Raw genomic sequence first — 19,561 nt, 5'->3', positions numbered from 1 at the left:
GACAACGTAACCATGAGAAAGCAGCCTGGGCAAAAGGTGAAAGTCACGGGAAGTCTAACAGGAAAACACTAAGCAGTGAGAGACAGTCATTCTCAGTTAGTGCCAATGAAGTCTCTCCAGGCCAGCTCATGCTAAGGGGACTCCATTCCCTTTCTTTCTAGACTCTGCTTCTCAATCCTTCCATTACAAAATATTAAACATATACCCAACACACTAGCATGAAACACAGCTTGCTTCAGAGTTAAGCTGAAACATTTGTAAACTAAACACATATAAATGTATGCAGTATGTGTGTATATGTGTATTTATATGTATGTATTACAAGTAATACACTATAGACAAGATAGGAAATACAAATATGTATAAAGAAAATCACCAACTCTTACCACCTAAGGATAACCATTGTTATAACTGATTATTTTTCCAGATTTACTTGTATGCTTATATTTAAATATATAGGTTTTCCTTTTAAAGTGAGAATATTTTTGAAAATTCCATCTTAAAACTTGCTTTTTTCATTCAAAAGCATACTGTACATTATTTCTATGGACAAATCTTTATCATCCCAGGATGGCTGGAAGCCTATGTGTGATGAGTAAGACGTCTGCATTATCTGACTGTGTTTGGCTGGGCTGTAGAATACAAGGTCCTCTTATAAGTACATCCATACAATAGAATGCAGAGAGTACTATACAGCAGTGAAGAAAGGAGAAAGCTCTCTTTGTACTGACATAAAAAGCAACACAAGATATACTATAAAATTTGAAAAAAACAAAAAAGGTACCAAACTGACTCTTCAGTGCAGAAGAGAATAAATAAGAATCCATATTCATATTTGCTTATCATGGTGGTTAATATTGAGTGGTAACATGATTGGATTGAAGGATGCAAAGTATTGTTCCTGGGTGTGTCGGTGAGGGTGTTGCCAAAGGAGATTAACACCTAATCAGCTGCCAGAGCAGCTGGAATAAAGCAGGCAGAAGAAGGTGGAGGACTTGACTTGCTGAGTCTTCCACAGCCGTCATCTTTCTCCCAAGCTGGATGTTTCCTGCCCTCGAACATGAGAGTCCAAGTTCTTCAGATTTGGACTCCTGGACTTACACCAGTGGGCTTTCGGGCTTTTGGTCACCGACTGAAGGCTGCACTGTCAGCTTCCCTACTTTTGAGGTTTTGGGACTTGGACTAGCTTCCCTGCTCCTCAGCTTGCAGATGGCCTATTGTGGGACTTCACCTTGTGATCATGTGAGTCAATACTCCTTAATAAACTCCCCTTCATATATACATCTATCTTATTCATTCTATCTCTTTAGAGCACCCTAATACACTTATATATAAAAATAAAGAATTCTAGAAGGACAGGAAACTATAGGTTGAACCATATAAAAATGATGATATTCAATCATGTTTGGCATATACCTACAGCAGTTTCACAAGGTACAGACTTGCTAATAACTGATCATCAATCCAATTTACATCTCAACTCTAGAAGGATTTCAGAAACCACAAGTTGAACTACATGAAATTCTCAATGATTACAATGTTTGGTCTACAATATGGGGAGGGGGGGAACAGGTGAAATTGCCGATATTAGATAATTTTTTACCTAAAAGATGGCAATTTTATGTGGTTCAACCCATGAACATCAATGGTTACAGATCTGGCTTGCAGACGCAGGCACTGAGTCAATGGGATGGAATAGATCTTTCCACTTTGTATCTTTTTATACTTTTTGAGTTTTCAAATATGGGAATATATTATTTATTTTTTTAAAATTATTTTTAATAAAGAAGGGGAGAGGAGTGGGAGGAGAAAACAGAAAAGCAACAGCAAAATCTCATATATTTGGGCAGCATCAAATTCCAAATTGTGTTCACTTTCTAACAGCCTGTTAAAGCATAAGGTACCTGAGATATCCTCACTACAACCAATCCATGACCACATGTTTGTTCATTTAGGTAAGTGGTGGCATAAATTACAATAAAATGCTTTTGCAGTACTTAATATCACTGAAATAAAATGGGTCACTTCCCTCCCCTTTCTCTCATTAAAAAACAGGCCTGGACTTTTCTCCTGGAGGGCCCATGCTTGTTACAGTGTTTTATGTCCCACATTGAAAATCATAGTCCTCTCTGGCTCTTCCTTCTCCTTTATCTCCTGGATCAAGACCACAGCTGTGACTCCCTTACAACACTAACCATTTTTTTTTTAAATGGAAAAACTAAGAATCATTCTTAAAATTAAAAAATAAATAGCATTGTTAGAAATGCACAGAGTATCTCTGAAAGGAACCACAAGACAAATGGCAATGTCTGCTGACTCCAGGGAAGAGAAGTTCACAGTTGCCCTTATTTCAGCACCCTAGTAGAGTGATTAAGAACCCAGACCCTGGAATCAGACTGCCTGGATTCCATCCTAGCTTTGTCACAGATGTGGGTGAGTTATTGGCCTTCTCTATGCCTCAGTTTCCTGAACTATAAAATAGGGATAATAATACTACCCATAGGATTGTTCTGGATATTATCTAAGTTTAATAAATATTGCCAAAAACAGTACTTGGTATATAATATGCTAATATGTAACTGTTCAAAGTTATTACTCTCTGAATTTTGTATCATACTCCTGCATGAACTACTAAAGATTTTAAGAAAACGTTTTTAAAATATAGCCAAGATAATAAACAGACTTAAATAATCACTATTTCTCTTTATTTAAAGAGAAAAATAAAAACCATTACCATAAGCACATTTCATGCTCAAAAACTTGTGCTGCTGATTTTAAAGACTATTAGTAGATCCAAAATGCCAGTCTCAAAATTCATTTTTTTGTTGTTGTTGTTGTTGGAGATGGGGTCTTGATCTGTCACCCAGGCTGGAGTGCAGTGGTGTAATCACGGCTCACTGCAGCCTCAACCTCCCAGGCCCAACTGATCCTCCCACCTCGGCCACCCAACATGCTGGGATTACAGGAGTGAGCCACTAGGCCTGGCCCCAAATTCCATTTTAATAGGCTTAAATGTTTTTTTTTTTTTCTTTTTTTTCTTTCATCTAAAGGTGACCCTGTACTCCTTCTTAATACAGCCTAGGAGGGCACAAAGGAAGGTAGAATGAGCATGCAGGGGAACCAGGCTGCAAAGATGCAACCCAGAACTAAGAAAAGCCAACTGAAGACAACTCATGATAAATACAAGGAGTGTTCTCTGGTATTGTCTCAGTCTTGCATCATTTCTTTTTCCTCAACAGCTGGTAAGAATTCAGTAAGTAAAAATGAACTGGCCACAGGTTGGCTTTGTTCTATTAATTGTATACAACACTCTTAGATCATGGTCATTTTAATCATGGGCCATAGAGTTTTCAGAGCAACAGAAGTCACTTGGAATTGGTTACACAGAGAAATACCTTCTCCCTCTAGATTTCTGCTCATCTTCCTGGCTATCAAAGAAAACGTTTCAAATCAGTCACTCTTGACAGCCTTAAAATTCCATTTCATTCAGGATAAACAATACTTTGGTTGGTTTGAAAAGATGTTTCTTAGACAGCCCAGCTACCTCCTACGCCACAAGAGTTTCAAAGGGGGCTATAAAGAGAGTGACAGCTGCTTGAATTCAGAACTAGAAATTAAAATAAAAGCTATTAGAAGTGAAGAAAAAACCCACTCCACAGGGAGAGAAGCTTTAAAGAATTTTTCTCTCTTCTATAAATCTGAGTTACCTGCCATGAACTTATTTTCACCACAGAAGCAGCTATGTATTTTTTTTAAAGGCATTAAATAAGCTTTTTTCTTTTCCTCCTCCAGAGAAAGGGGGAAATGTTCATCCCACACAGAAGCACAGTTAAAATTACATAGGAAGCAATAGAAGAAGTTGCCTTTCACTTTGTCACTAGCATTGGGGTTGGTGGGGGGGGGGGGATGCTGAGCCTCACGGGAGGTTTCTGGGGAGACACCAACGCAGGGGAGGCATCCCACATAATTTCTAGGCACGCCACAACTCAATTATAGCCCTGAATCTTCTGGCTGCCTTTTCCAACCCATTGATCTCATCATTGTAAAAGTGAGTTAAGAAATAATCTGTCTACATATACTGTCACACATTCAAGCCTGGTCTTAGATTAAACTTCACAACACAGTAATTCCATGTCAAGGAATCATAACACTGCTGTGAGGAGATGGCAAGGGGCTTCCGGGCTTGGGAAGTTATTATCCAGAGCCCACCCATGAAATGCCATGCCAAAAAAGAATTGGTAAGCACGGAGAAAAGACAGACTGCCCATCTTAAGGCAAAAATCTGCTTGGTCCAGTTACCTGGATTGATTATAATCTGCATCAAGCTGATCACATGTTTACAAGGAAACATCTATAGCTACAGAATGTCAATGAAAATCCATGCCAACAATGGTTTTCCAGTTGTCCTTCTCACACCTCCACATAGTTTGTGTCCTGCTAACATCGTGGGAAATACAGAGTAGTTACAATTCACTTATGAAAGCACATTTTCATAAAGAGGCATTCTATAGATGCTCTCTTGAGAACTGAGATTACAGAGTGCACCGCTGCCATGAATGTGAGCTATCCTTGGCTTCTAATGAAGGGTCTCACTAGAGTGAGTGGCCTCCCATCCCTTAATATGAGCCTATGGATGAACGTGGATATATGTGCCTGTGAGGAAAAATTGGAGAAAAATGAGCTGTACTTTGCTCATAGTTATAGGACTGTTCTTTTTCTAAGCACATGGAACATTTTAGTAACTATTTACTATTTCTCTCTTTCCACTGACTTTCCATATACACTATTTCCATATTCACTATTTATACCAAGACATTCTACACCATTTTTTACTAAACCTATTTTTCAAAGCAGTTACACATGAGAATACATATTGAACACACTAACAAAACGGCATGTTTCCTTCCTTTTGATGGAAAGATGGTCTGTTTTTAAGCTGCAAGGAAGAAACTGAAGATAAAAACAAAAACATAAACACAATGATAGATTTACCTATGAGCCTAATCTGTGGCGAATAATGTCCACTTTATCTGCCTTGATCTCGCCATCTAGTCAGTTAAGAAGTCCCCAATTTACTTTAACATCTCTCCCAGATATCCATTTTATTTTTGCTTTCTAGTGCTAATTCAAGTCCACTTCAACCTCAACCTAAATTACTTCATCAGCCTTTTACCATAGCTGCCTTTCAGATTTCTAATGGCAGATTAAGTCAGATTAAGTTTCTTAAGTATTATTTTCAAAATGTTACAACTCTTCTCCCTTGCTGAAAAATATTCAGTGGTTCCTCTCATCATTTTAAACCTAAAGCACCTTTCCCTGGCTTTAAGAATACTACCCTACAGCAGCAGCTAGAGTTTGAGTGCTTACTATGTGCCAGACGTTAGGCTAAACACATTAACAACTGAACCTTCTCAACCATCCTCAGTGGTAGATACTACTATTACCCTGATTTTGTAGCTAATAAAATAGATTTAGAGAGGGTAAGCAATTTGTCCATGAGTATACAGTCAGGATACATATTCCCCAGCCCAGGCTCCAATCCACCCATTTGTCCCTTAAGCTGTCTCTCCTGGGTCTAAGTCTTTCACATCAGGTCCGCCCATCATTCACAACTGTCAACACTGTCCCCTTCTAATCAGGGAATCTCCTACCCTCACACCTGGCTCCAGCTCTCTGCTCCTGCCATGCCTCAGTCATGCTACTCCCCTTATCTGAAACCCTTTCCCACCCAACTGCCAAAACAGCTCATTTCAAGGAAACCAGAAAGCACCCCCTACAGACTTCCCTTCCTCAGAGCTAGCACTGGGCACTTATTGCCACGTTGTTTCTTATTTCACTGCAGTGACAAACAGAATGGGAACAGAAAATTAGCTCCTTGAAAGGAAAAACCGTATGTGGCAGGATGTGGAGCATATAAAAGCTCTTCAATTGATATGCGGTATAATTCTGATTTTCATATCTAGTATAATAAAAACCACTAATAAATAGTAGAGGCAAAAAAAACTTCCAAATGGCTAACAGCATTCCATCGTTTAGAATTAAAAATCTACATTTAAAAAGACCGCACAGTGGCCTGCTTTCTAGTTTTCTGTTCTCTTGCTCATGCCTCAAAATCAAACCAAATTCTTTCAACCTACCTAAGACGGCTAATTTATATCATCAGCATTGCTCTCGTTGACGTGTGACATTTAAATTTTAGCTAATTATTCAAAGTTCTAATTTGATATTACTCAGGTTGAAAGGACATCTATATATGACATATTTGTCCTACTCTGATTTTAGAGACTCACCTAGATCAAGATATGTTCCTACTTAGGATACAAGGAAATGATCACGTGTCATTGTTTATCCATCTCTGCCCCGCTCAACAGTAGTATTTTCATTTTTTTGCTGAGAAGGCTCTGTATCCTCATCACGGTATCTACCACGCTGTAGGACTACAATAACACATGCTCAACAAAATGTGCTGCAGTTAGCACATTCGTGATCCAAATGTTAAAGTGCCAACCCGACGATACCCAAGTAAGACCAACACTCAAATGTTATTAAATCTTGCCAATTGGCTTGCAAGATGATTTTGTTTTCAACTCACTATAAGTCATATTTTTTTAAGTTGCCTAAATAAGCTGCTGTATCATGTTACAAAAGAAGACAGGCAAAGAATACTTAATTACACCAGAAGATACATATAAAACCTAGTTCTGTAAATGTCTAGTTTTGTTTAAAATTAGAGCTAGCATGAAGAAAGAGATTCAGATGGTAATCCTCTTCTCCCCAACTCCCCAGACCTTTGCTTAAAATTTCTTCTGCCTTGAATGAAAAATAACAAAGATCACTTTGATCTCATAGAGCCTCCTGAACTTTCCTTGTATTTGGGGGAATTACAATAAACACAACAGCCCCTCTTTATTGTAAGAGATTGTAAGGACACGCACTTGGAGTGGGGGCAGGAAAAAACAAACACATAACATACATTTAACATTTTTAGAGTTATCTTACTAGTAGTTCTAAAGAAATAAAAACATGGGATATAACTTGAAAATGAAATGAAAGCAAACCTTTGATTTCTAATCTTTTCAGCACTTAGCAGCCTACCTCATATTTTGCTTTTTCATAACTGACTTAGCCAAATCTACTCAGCTTTGATGTTGAGATTAAATGTTATATGAAAAATGAGCAATATGGCTTCAACAAAATAATAAAAGATGAGAATCTCACAAAGATTTAACAGCTGCTCTAATTTAAGAAAACTAGCCAGATACTATATCCATTTTAGTTCATATTAATCATCAATAAAGAAGCTTAAGCAAGTAACTAGAATTTTACAGTCTTTTGCAAATAAATTTAATATCATTTAATCATATATTGCAAAGAAAAATAATGAGCATACACAGTATGGCTAGATGCACCAATGCCGATGGAAGTCTTTACTAAAGTAAAGACACTCGGTTTATTTAGTTAAACTGGTCATCTCTCAATTGGGAGTGGGGGTGAGGTTGAATGAACATAACAGAAAACATGTCTCCCAGCAGAGGATCTCCCCTCCGGCTTCATGCTGGGTTTTCTGCATCCAGGCCCATCCTACTGTGACACATGCTAACAGGCTTGCTGACTCTTCGCTGATGCTTTTTTGATCTGCCTGATGCTGAACTGAAACCAATTCCGAGTGTGTTCCAAGACTGGCTGTTTGGGACATCACACAGTTTCATACTCTACTCAGTGCAGAAGAAGAAATAACATACCACAAACCACTTCACTCAAATACCAAATCTCTGACCAAATCATAGGCCTGAAGAACATCTCCAGTCATCCAATGCAGTTCCTCGAATCTTGGCAGATAGTCTACACCTAACTTATAAGCAAAAACTATTCATCCTGTATTTAATTAAGTCAAATTAACTTACACTACAATGAGTCACAGGGCAGGGGCAGGGAAGAGAGAAGCACATTTGTATACACATTTTCTATCTGTCCCATATAAACTAGAACATTTGGAAAAATAATCAACCAAAGTTGTCTATAATAATGCATATTTTAACCCAAACTAGATTAACATGGGAAGTCACTTCACTACTAAAATAAGAAAAAAATACAAAAAAATTAAACTTTTTGAAACCTTCAAGTCGTTTTGACAATTATATGATTCAAGCTACTTAAAAAAAAATTAAGTCGTAATGACAAGAATACATCTTCTTTTGGCAGTAAAGTTTTCAATATGCTAAGTGACATTCAATAACATGAAAGTTTTTTTAGTATTCTTTTCCTATATGCTTCCTTTCAAATAAATGTATTCACTTTTTTTTTTAGAATATGTAAAATATAAAAAGCCTATGACAAAATATAGACCCTACTCTGTTCTATCTGAAATAACTATTTTTTCACACAACTAAATCTTAACTACAAAAAACTGAGGGCAAGGGAGAATAATAGTTTTAAGTTGCTTTATCTTATCATATAACCTCTAACATAAGATTAAATCACTATGACCAAACTTCAGAGTTTTCCTGATTCTGACAACTTAAAAAAAAAAATCCCAAAGTTGCAACCAAGGATGAATATAAAGCTATAAAATACTTCATGAAATACAAAATGTAGAACAAAACATCATACAAATAATGAACATAAAAACCAGACTAAAGAAGTTAAGTAGCTGACAATCCTTTCCCTTAAAAATCAAGTAATTTTAACGAATTATTTTATAACCTACAAGTTAGGTAGGCTGTGATTGTACACTAGCTTGAGTGTTCCCATAAGAGATGTGTTAAATACCACTACAGAAACTTCTTAACATTAATAATCACTTAGCAATCCAATGATCAAAAGGTTAATCCACTAAATAAATTTGATTGGCTATTACGATTCCATTGCTAAGAACATCAAAATAGTAGACGTGATCCTAAGACCAAAATGTCCTTCTTTAGTCATCTACCTCATGAAATACAGTCAATTCCATTTTGCTCAAGGGCCAATGAGCCATTTGAGGTATTCTGTGTCTTCTTGATTTCTTTTTCCTTTCCTACTTTCCAACATTTGCTTATTTCACTATTTATTAACACTTCCATCAGAGGACAAGTGAGATGTAAGAGAAGGTGCAATTCAAACCAGTCAGTTTTACTCCTTATCAACAACTCTGCTGAGAAAGAATGAACGTAAGAAAGAGACCGAATAAAAAAGTTAGCTAGGATCAGAAGTTGAAATGAGTGTCTAAAAGGAAGTTCTGAAATTATAGCTTAATTGTAATGATTCATGCCCTTCCTCTGGAAATTAACTATCCGACTGTAAAACTAACATTTGTATCATATGTACCTACGTCTTGAGCAATATAAAAAAATCCCACATTTTAGCCCCCCTGTGTCGTTACAGGAGGCATTCCCAGTCTTCCTAGAGATACCTCTAAGTCAGGTAAGCTGAAGACAGTTGTCACCTGCTTGCGTGGATCTCTGGATATTAACCACCTGGTGTGTGCATGCAGCTGCCTACAATGAAGGCATGGTATCTGTCACCATCCTCATCCCCTTCCTCACTCTGCTAATCTCACACTTCCCAACTAAGGTAACCTGGGTAGCTCAAGGCTAATAAATGAAAGATTCTCTTTTTTGAAAAAGAGGACTAGAAGAAGAATGAAGACTACTTTCAAATTCAGCAAATGTTCTCAATAAGAGGAAGGCCTCACAACACGAGTCACAGCTTCAGGCTGCATACTGAAAACGCAGGTTTGGATACCAGAATCATCTTATTCTCCACACCAATAACCATATGATTACAAATCAGCAATGGGAGGCGTGTGCACGGCTCCCAGTCTTGTTTTGTATGGATCAGTGTTGAAAACTCAGATTTCTAGGCTTTGTAAAAACTGGGCAATCTGGCAACACTGAAACAACAGGGCCACGTGGCAACGATTAGCTGAACAGGGTGGCTCGGAAGGGACATGAGAACTTCCACTGGCCAGAGTTCCACTGCAGCCCAGTTCCCACAAGCCTGGCCCAGGTAGGCAGGTCAACTTGCCACCCCTGCCATAAGATGAAGCATTCTGCCTGATGAACAAGTCAGAAAAATGGGGCAAGTAAGGCACACAAGCCATAAACCCCAGTGCGATGGTGAACTGTGCCTTTAATCTAGATGCATTTAACATGAGACTCCATCCGCTCCTCTCACAAAAGATCTGCTTTAATTTTAGTTCCCCTTCCATTTGTCTCAGGGTTATGTAACCTCACAGGAGGTCACACAAGTCTCCCAAAAAAGAAATTTAAGCTGTCTTTTAAAAATAAAAAAAGAACCATGCATAACAAAGACAAACACAAAACCGAAACTTGCATTTTCTCCCTTACAAAAAAGCTTCACCCTCCCTGTAAATCTCAAAATTATAATCTTAAGGGAAGAAGAAATTAAAACACAGACGACAGAAAACTGTGGCCTGCCCTGAGGACATATGATACGCCATACTCTCAACATGCTATCAAGCAAAAAATATCATTAACATCTTACCATCTTCCAGCTCCAGACAAAGATTGTAGACGGCCACGGGCCTCTTGGTTCTCTGGCCTTGTCTCTTCGACTGCCTTGGTGGCGCATTTGGGGGTGATGCTGACAGGCAGGTGGGCTCAGGAAATGTAGTATCGGGTGGCGTCCGAAAAATCTTCCAACAAAGCATAAAGGACAGGAATTATTTACCATGAACAGAAACCTGTGTGTTACTCCAGTAAACCAGCACCACAACATTTGATTTGGAGTTCATTCAAGACAGGCTAGAGCCCAAAATCCATTCCTTCCAATGAAGGGAAGAGGTCATAGCCTTTTATTTTTTTAACAGAAGATTCCAAAATAAAATCTCTGATTAAATTTAAATCAAAACAACATCAGATTGTTATACATCAAATAATTCATTCCAAAACTAAACAAGTAAAACTATCTTTAGCAGATATAGACAGTACCACAGCCCTTCATCTCCAAAGGAAGCAGCCAGGATAAAACATTAAAAACAAGTATTCCATTAAATTTTATGGAAGGTTATATTTACACCAAAACGTTGGCCTCAATTTTTTCCAAACTACGTAAACAGAAACATATGACTGCAAATACTTTTTACACATTTAAAAATAGCCTATGCTTATGAAATTACCTTTCTAGCTTCCCATTTACATTTTTCATAAAATGTTTTCTAGATTTTATCAATTCATTTAATACCCTCTAACCCCTCTTTTATTTCCCCTTTCATTTATGAAACCTAGAATATTAGCACCTTGATTTATCTATAATGTCATTCACAGATCAGTAATAACAACATTAATTAAAATGTGCTGCTCCTTTGCTTAGCAAATTTCTTCTTTTGAGAAAAGCGATTTGTGCCACAAAGAAAGCATATCACACAGAGGTGACTGATAATAGACCCTCCATAGCTGTGAGACCCCAGTTCAGAGGCTTCCTTCCAGCAATGCTGCAGGTCCTTCATTCTTCAATAAAGTCATAAAGTAAAATACATTAGAGATATCAACCTAATAGAAGCTGCATCTCCAAAGGGCTGACGTTCCTCAGGTGGAAGCAGAAAACAGGAAGAAAGCCAGCCAGCTTTAAACAAAACATGAATATAAAACCCACAAATACCTAATGTATGTGGGCCTTAAATCCTAGAGGGCGGGTTGATGGATGCAGCAAACCATCATGGCACATGTATACCTATATAACAAACCTGCACGTTCTGCACATCTATCCCAGAACCTGCACATTCTGCACATGTATAATTTAAAAACAAAAAGCACTGTGAGAATGTCTCACTGTTTTATATTTTTTATATTAAAAGTGGTACACAACCTTCGATACAAGTGAGGGTATATCACTTACATATGTGTATCGCTGAACAACTAACAACAATGCTGGAGTTTTAATTGCACAGTCAAAAAGTTCGCACCTAAAAACTATTATATACCAATAAAAATAAGCTACTTCAAAGACAGCATTTGCTTTATAGTCCCATACTGCCCCCTCATGTGTAAATGAAATTTTTAAAAAATGATTTAAGTTACTGTAGACAAATATGTGCTAGTGAAAATTTAATTTATTGCTCCAACTGGTAACCTGCCAACACCATGTTTCCACAAAATCTGTGTTCCAATAGACCACTCTGGCCAATAGCAAACTACTTATCTGCCTAAAAAATCCTCTGCTGCCTGGACTATTATCCACAGCTGGATTTACTGTCATCTGTCATTGTTCAGATGTAAGAAGGTTGTGGGGTGGTGGGAACAGGAGAGCAGTTAAATTGAGAAGTCCGATAACAGTGAAGGAGAGAAGAAAAGCCAGGAAATATGACTCCACTGGAAAAATAAAAAAAATGGCACCTGTGACATTTAAAACAGCTCCCTGGCTTACCTACTAATATGTTTGATGTTTACAAATATGGCAGATGCCTCTAGGATGTCACCAGAATAGAAAACCAAACCATACACACAGCCAGTATATCCAAAGCATAAATTAGCAATGAAAAAGTTATATCCCAACAACTGGTGATGGACAGATGAAAACCTTCCAAACAGACCCTCTTACAGGATCATACTGACTGGAACAGTGCAAATGCTGAAAACTGCCCCACCTCTGTCCTCCAGTTTGAAGTGAGGGTGTTGCGGAAAGGGTGTGGGGGGTGAGGTGTGGAGGCAACCCCAAACTCCAGAGCCAGACTACCAAGCAAAATGAGACCCTGCAGAGGACTCATCTCAGTCCTTCCCAGCACCTCAGTCCAAATCTCAGGGCTGGGTCCAACCCGGGTTGGTCTCCAGAAGACTTAAGGCACTGTTTAGCTCACATCAGAATATCTGGGAATGAGTAACAGGCTTTGGAGTCTGTTTTGTTTTCTTTGGTTTACATCTTAGAGCTCCTCAGGTGATTCTTTTGTGTAGCCAAGACTAAGAAACAGTGATTTAGATATAGGTATTCTACAGCTATTTTACACTTATCTTGGATGAACAAAAGTCAAAATCAAAACACCAGAAAATGGGAGTGTAAATGAGTTCAACCACTGTGGAAGACAATGTGGTGATTCCTCCAAGATTTAGAAACAGAAATATTAATACCATTTGACCCAGCAATCCCATTACTGGGTATATACCCAAAGGAACGCAAATCATTCTGTTATAAAGATACACGCACGAGTATGTTTGCTGCAGCACTATTCACAATAGCAAAGACATGGAATCAACCCAAATGCCCACCAATAATAGACTGGATAAAGAAAATGTGGTATATATGTGTGTGTGTGTGTGTATATATATATATATATCGTAGAATACTATGCAGTCATAAAAAGGAACAAGATCCTGTCCTTTGCAGGGACATGGATGGAGCTGGAAGCCATTATCCTCAGCACACTAATGCAGGAATAAAAAAAAACAAAAAAAAACAAAAACAAAAACCGCATGTTCTCACTTATAAGTAGGAGCTGAACAAAGAGAACCCATGGACACCTGGGGTGAACGCACACTGGGGCCTGTCAGCGGGGCAGGGGGAGGGAAAGCATCAGGAAGAATAGCTAATGCATGCTGGGCTTAATACCTAGGTGATGGGTTGATATGTGCAGCAAACCAGCATGCCACCATGTTCATGTAACAAACCTGCAAATCCTGTACATGCAGCCCCAGAACTTAAAAGCTGAAGGGAAAAAAAACACCAGGAAAATTATTTCATAAAATCTGGCACTGTACATATATAATCAATTCCTTGAACCTTGCCAAGTCCTGAGGTATAAAATATGTCAAAGATTCTAAATACACACCACACCCTCAATAAGCTCTATGTTGTATAGGCTGAACATCCCAAATCCAAAAATCTGAAATCTGAAACACTCCAAAATCTGAAACTTTTGAGCGCTGACATGACATTCCAAGGAAATGCTCATTGGAGCATTTTGAATTTCAGATTTTCAGATTTGGGATACTTAACTATTACACATAATGCAAATATTCAAAGCTCAAAAAAAAATTGAAATTCGTAACACTTCTGGTCCCAAGCATTTCCATTAAGGGATACTCAACCTGTATTAGCATTTCAGAAAGCTAAGCTATCATCCCGATTAACACAGGTAGCAAATCACAGATGCTCATCTGAGACAGCACTATCCTGGCTTTTAAATCTTAACAGCTATGGAAGGTTAGGTTAGACGTTTTTTTTTTTTTTTTTTGAGGTGGAGTCTCACTCTGTCGCCCAGGCTGGAGTGCAATGGCGCGATCTCGGCTCAGCTCAGCTTGGCTAACTGCAACCTCCGCCTCCTGGGTTCAAGCGATTCTCCTGCCTCAGCCTCCTGAATAGCTGGGATTGCAGGCACGCACCACCATGCCCAGTTAATTTTTGTATTTTTAGTAGAGATGGGGTTTCACCATGTTGGTTAGGCTGGTCTCTAACTCCTGACCTCGTGATCCGTCCGCCTCTGCCTCCTAAAGTGCTGGGATTACAGGTGTGAGCCACCATGCCCATGCCGGGCCAGATTTATTTCTTAACACAGTGTATCTCATTTTCTCATGTGCACAATGAGAACCATAATGCCTGTACTACAGGGATTAAGTGACGTAATGTTTATAAAGTGTTCAGTACAGTGCCTGGCACACAGTAGCCAGAAATAAATAGTAGCTATTTGTATTCATAATATAATTGTAACAGCAAATAATTATAAAAATGAATTCAGACCTCATGACTCCACTCAACTGCTATTTTAGAGGGCACTAATTTCTTGGAGTCTTGAATATTCCCCAAATTCAGTGCTCTGAGCCAAGTTATTCTAAAGTGCTCTGGAAAAGGACATCAAGTAACAGGCTAAAGAAAAGTAACAAGTGGAGCACCTTTTCAAAATTCCCAAGTAACCTGGAATCAAACAACTGTTTCCTGTATTTATTTCTGCACTTTAGCACTGAAATTTTGGATATAAATTACTTCCTAATTCATTGAATACATTTAACATTTAATAAACACCTACTAGGTAGCAAGCTTTCTCATAAGCAGTTTAATAGTCTCAACAGCCTTTGAGGTAAGTACTGTTCCACACATTTTACAAATAAACAAAGCTCAAAAATTAAACAATTAGCACAAGTTTCCACGGTTTCAAAATGGTAGAGTTGGCATCTGAAGTTGGCTTTCATTCCAAAGTCACTGCTGCCAAACTATAAAAATATTATAGGTTTCTGAAACAAACAACATTTAATTCTTAGGGAAAAATACTACCAGCTAGTACTGTCTTATATCTGTTTAGAAAGAGTAAAATGGGGAATAGCTACATAAATTCACCATCCCCTTCTACATGTTCTACGAATGCATTACCTTTATATGCATTTACTTTGTCTTCCAGTGCCCCAGTTCTGAAGCCTTTTTTTTTTTTTTGGATACAAAGCCATGCACTGATGGTCTCTCTGAAACACCAGGAATGACTTAAAGGGACACTGTTTTTAGATCTACAAGAAGAGGAAATAGTAAAACTGTTTACTTTTAAAATTCTGACCTGTGATTTTGGCTATCGAATTCTAGAAGAGAAAATGTAGCTTATCTTGTTCTACATTGCCAAGATGTGTATATAATATATACACAAACATAATACTGATTTGCCAATTCTGGAACCACTGCATGGATGCAAATTCCTCTTAGTGCCCAGGTCTCTTTCTAAGATTGCCCAGCTCTCCCAACTTTCCTGGCATCAAACCTCTCATTGCCTTTGTTCTAAGAGAGATGAACTCATCTTAAGCAATATTGAGAATCAAGAGATTACATCTATTCAAAACGTTTTCCTCCCAGGGTGAAAATTTCTTCACAGCACCTACATATTTACAACATAAGAAAAACTCAAGTCTGACAATCCAATGACAAAAAACACTCCACGCGTAGGCATGCCAGGTAAGGAAGTGCTTGCTTACTCGGGTCTCCTAAGAGTGCCAGCACAAACAGAAGTCTGGCACCGCTGTTCAGAGTGACAGATTCCTCAGACACAACACAATGGATGTTTATGCTCATGGGACCCAGCCATTTATATAAATCCCTCCCCAAGTCCTTCATGCTCTGCTACCAGGGACCATATGTGGAAATGACTACACCACTTCTGCCAGAAATACTTTGCCAATAACAGGATATAAGATGGTCTCTGCAAATTTTGCTTTAGCACACAACTTAAACCTGCTGCATTTGATTGAACTGAATTAATAAATACTTAAGTCCACAGTATCTATCTATCTATGTAATGATAACACACTTCCTCTCCCTGAATTCCTTTACATACACATACATACTCATACATATATATATATATGGTTACTGGCTCATAACTGTCACAGCTCTCATCATAATGTTGGGATGCTTTAGGCCTTGGAAGCAGGCCTCAGAAAACAGAATCTCTCTCTGCTCTCCCCAAAGTAGGTATCTTCCCCTGCATTAAAGAGCTGGCCTTCCTGGCTTACCTATTAATTATTTATATTAAAAGAAAAAGTAGCACACAACCTTTGATACAAGTGAGGGTGTATCAGGTACTGTCTATACCTGGTAAACATAGTTTTACTTGTTTAGTTTTGGAATGAATTATTTGATGTATAATGATTTGATGTTGCTTTGACTTAAATTTAATCAGAGATTTTATTTTGGAATCTTCTATTAAAAAAATAAATTCTCTGACCTTCCTTGTCTGACTTTAGGTCATAAGACCTCCATTTCGGAAGGCATCTTGCTCTATATGCTCTATATTCTGGAGGAGGGAATGCTGCACAGAGAGGCCAAGAAGAATCTGAACAGTCAGGCGTTGCTGGGTTTCTCTTTCAGTCCATTAGCATTAGATCAGACCCTTTTTGTACAATTATATTTCTGCTTGGTGATCAAGCATGCCCATCCAATGAAGTCTCCATAAAAGGCCCAAGAGGGTAGGGTATGAAAAGCTTCTGGAGAGCTGAACACAGAGGTTCCTGGAGGGTGATGCACCAAGGGGGAGGCATGGAAGCTCCGCACCCCTTCCTCCATAGCTCACCCTATGCATCTCTTTATCTGTATCCCTAGCAATATCCTTTAATTTTTTTTTTTTTTTTTAGTTTTTTGAGACAGAGGCTCACTCTGTCCCCCAGGATGGGGTACAGTGGTGCAATCTTGGCTCACTGCAATCTCCGCCACCCGGGCTCAAGCAATTCTCCTGCCTCAGCCTCCCAAGTAGCTGGGATTACAGGCATGTACCACTACACCCAGCTAGTTGTTTTTTTTTTTTTTTTAATAGAGATGAGGTTTCACCATGTTGCCCAGGCTGGTCTTAAATTCCTGGCCTCAAGTGATCTGCCTGCTGCAGCTTCCCAAAGTATGCAATGTCCCTTATAACAAATCAGTAAATGTGTTTGAGCTCTGTGAGCCACTCTAGCAAATTAATCAAAACCAAAGCAGGGGTTGTGGGAACCCCAAGTGGAAGCCAGTCAGAATTTCTGGAGGCCCGGACCTGCGACTAGCATCTGAAAAGGGGGCAGTCTTGGGGACTAAGCCCTCAATCTGTGGCATCTGGCACTACCTCCAGGTAGACGGTGTTGGAACTGAATGGGAGGACACCTAGCTGGTGCTTGCTGCAGAGCTGACTGCTTGCTTGGTGTGTAGGAAAAACCCCCACACATCTGGACACAAAGGTTTTCTGTGTTGATTGTTGTGTTATAAGAACAGAGGAAAAAACAATTTGCATTTTTTCCCTCAATTTTTTTTTTCTTTCAGAGACAAGGTCTTGCTCTAATTGCCCAAGATAGAGCGCAGTGGCACAATCGCAGGTCGCTGCAGCCTTGAACTCCTGAGCTCAAGCAATCCTCCTGTCTCAGCCTCTTAAGTAATTAGGACTTTAGGCGTGTGCCACCACAACCAAGTAATTTTTAATGTTTTTGTAGAGACAGGGTCCGTTTTGTTACCCAGGCTAATCTCAAACTCCTGGTCTCAAGTGACCCTCCCACCCCAGCCTCTCAAAGCACTGGGATTACAGGTATGAGTCACTGCATCCAGCTCCAGTAATTCTTTTTTAAAAGGATGTTTCTACTAACACGTTCACTGGTCTTTATTATGATAGAAGATTATGTTTGTATATTCCTATGATCTCAAATAATAACAGTTGCAACTTTTGGGTACTTGCCACATGCCTCACATTATGCCAAGTGCTTGACTTACAAAGATTTGAACCCACTTCCCTCACTCCACTGTACATGTCTTAACCAATGTGTTCCATTGCCTCCAACATCACCCAGTCATACCAAGCCCCATTCACAGTGTGTCCTCTCTGCTGATGTCTTATTTCACAGAACTATACTTATCCATAAGCAGACAGAGGTACTTCCAGAAGACAGCTAGAAATCAACGCAGGCTCTCCTAAGTTAACATAGAAAGGAGGGACAGAAATAAAATGTCCAATCTTCTTTCTAAAAGAGCATAGTTACAAAATGGCCAAATACTACTTTGAGCTTTGGAGTCTACAGGTTTAAGCAAACCCTGATCACCTTGGGGTTGTTTGACTAGGTTCGCTCCCAGGCAACCTGAACTTCGACCTACGACTTAACCTCAGAGTGAACAGTACAGAAAGAAAGCAATGAAAACCTTTTCTGACTCTCTGTCCTTGAATCACCATGACTACATGAGGGTCTTTTCTAGAAAATTTAACTAGAATTGACGACAGGGTCTGACAGTAAAATACCAGTCGGGTTCAGGCTTGAGGCTGGAAATATTCTACAGTTTCATGTTTGTTCTGGTTCACTAAAACTCAGAATCTTGGAGCTGGAAAGTATCCTAGTTATCCCTTAGGCCAAGCCCATTATTTCACAGTTGAGCAAACTGAGGCCCTGTGGTTAAAGATTTGCTCATATTCATACCACTAGTCAGTGGCAGTCGGGCCTTACTCCCAGAGCAGGCCTCACAGCCAACTGCTACTTCCTATCTTGCCGGCTTTGACCCCTTCTTTCCAACAAAGTACCCCTCATGCATGTACTTCCTCTTCTGGGGAGATTTTGCTGAATAGCTGAAATCCCTCATAGTGATTTCCTATGCATTACAGATGCAAGAGGCTGACATTAGGGCAAATGAAGGGCCCTGTTTGGAGTCCTGCTGCTACCTATCAGTATGAGGCCCTCTCTACCATGTCACAGGAGACTAGAGAAAGGCAGCCAGGAGAAAAGAGAGGGAATAAGGGAACAGGAGATATTTCCCTGCCAGTGGTCACCCATCCCACAGGCTCAGGCCCTGACTCAGCATAAGCTTTTCAAAAAACAACTTCAACTTAGGTTTACAACTAAAACTAAAAGAAGAAAGAAGTACTTTTCTACAATATATCAAATTGGTAGAGTTTCTGTTTTTCTAATTTTGTTTACGTTTTATTTCAGGAAACATTTTTAGACTCCTTTCCCAAGTTCCAGTGGGACATACCATATTGATTTCAGTAGCACTCTATATGCTAAATAGAGTGATGCATAGCAGACTTTGGTTTTTGCATTAAAGATTTCAGCATATTGACAATCTTTATCCACCAGACTTTATAAAGTACAACACATTCCAGAACTACCTATTGCACCCATAGCATTTTCAGTGCCACTAACTAGGGACGCAA

The 19,561-nt window shown here is 39.0% G+C and overlaps 1 protein-coding gene across 13 annotated transcripts in view; it reads right to left on the bottom strand.

Annotated features, from left to right (window-relative positions):
* Window positions 1-19,561, bottom strand: part of ARHGAP10 (Rho GTPase activating protein 10) — a 340,838-nt gene that overhangs the window by 39,909 nt on the left and 281,368 nt on the right. For all 13 annotated transcript variants that reach the window (XM_063809062.1, XM_054683876.2, XM_063809064.1 and 10 more), the window contains one exon: window positions 10,486-10,636. In XM_063809062.1, coding sequence (XP_063665132.1) covers window positions 10,486-10,636 — 151 coding nt within the window. The remainder of the gene's footprint in view (window positions 1-10,485; window positions 10,637-19,561) is intronic.

This window comes from Pan troglodytes, chromosome 3 (genome assembly GCF_028858775.2).
Source record: "Pan troglodytes isolate AG18354 chromosome 3, NHGRI_mPanTro3-v2.0_pri, whole genome shotgun sequence".
Taxonomy (NCBI): domain Eukaryota; kingdom Metazoa; phylum Chordata; class Mammalia; order Primates; family Hominidae; genus Pan; species Pan troglodytes.
This window is presented reverse-complemented; position numbering and strand designations above follow the sequence as displayed.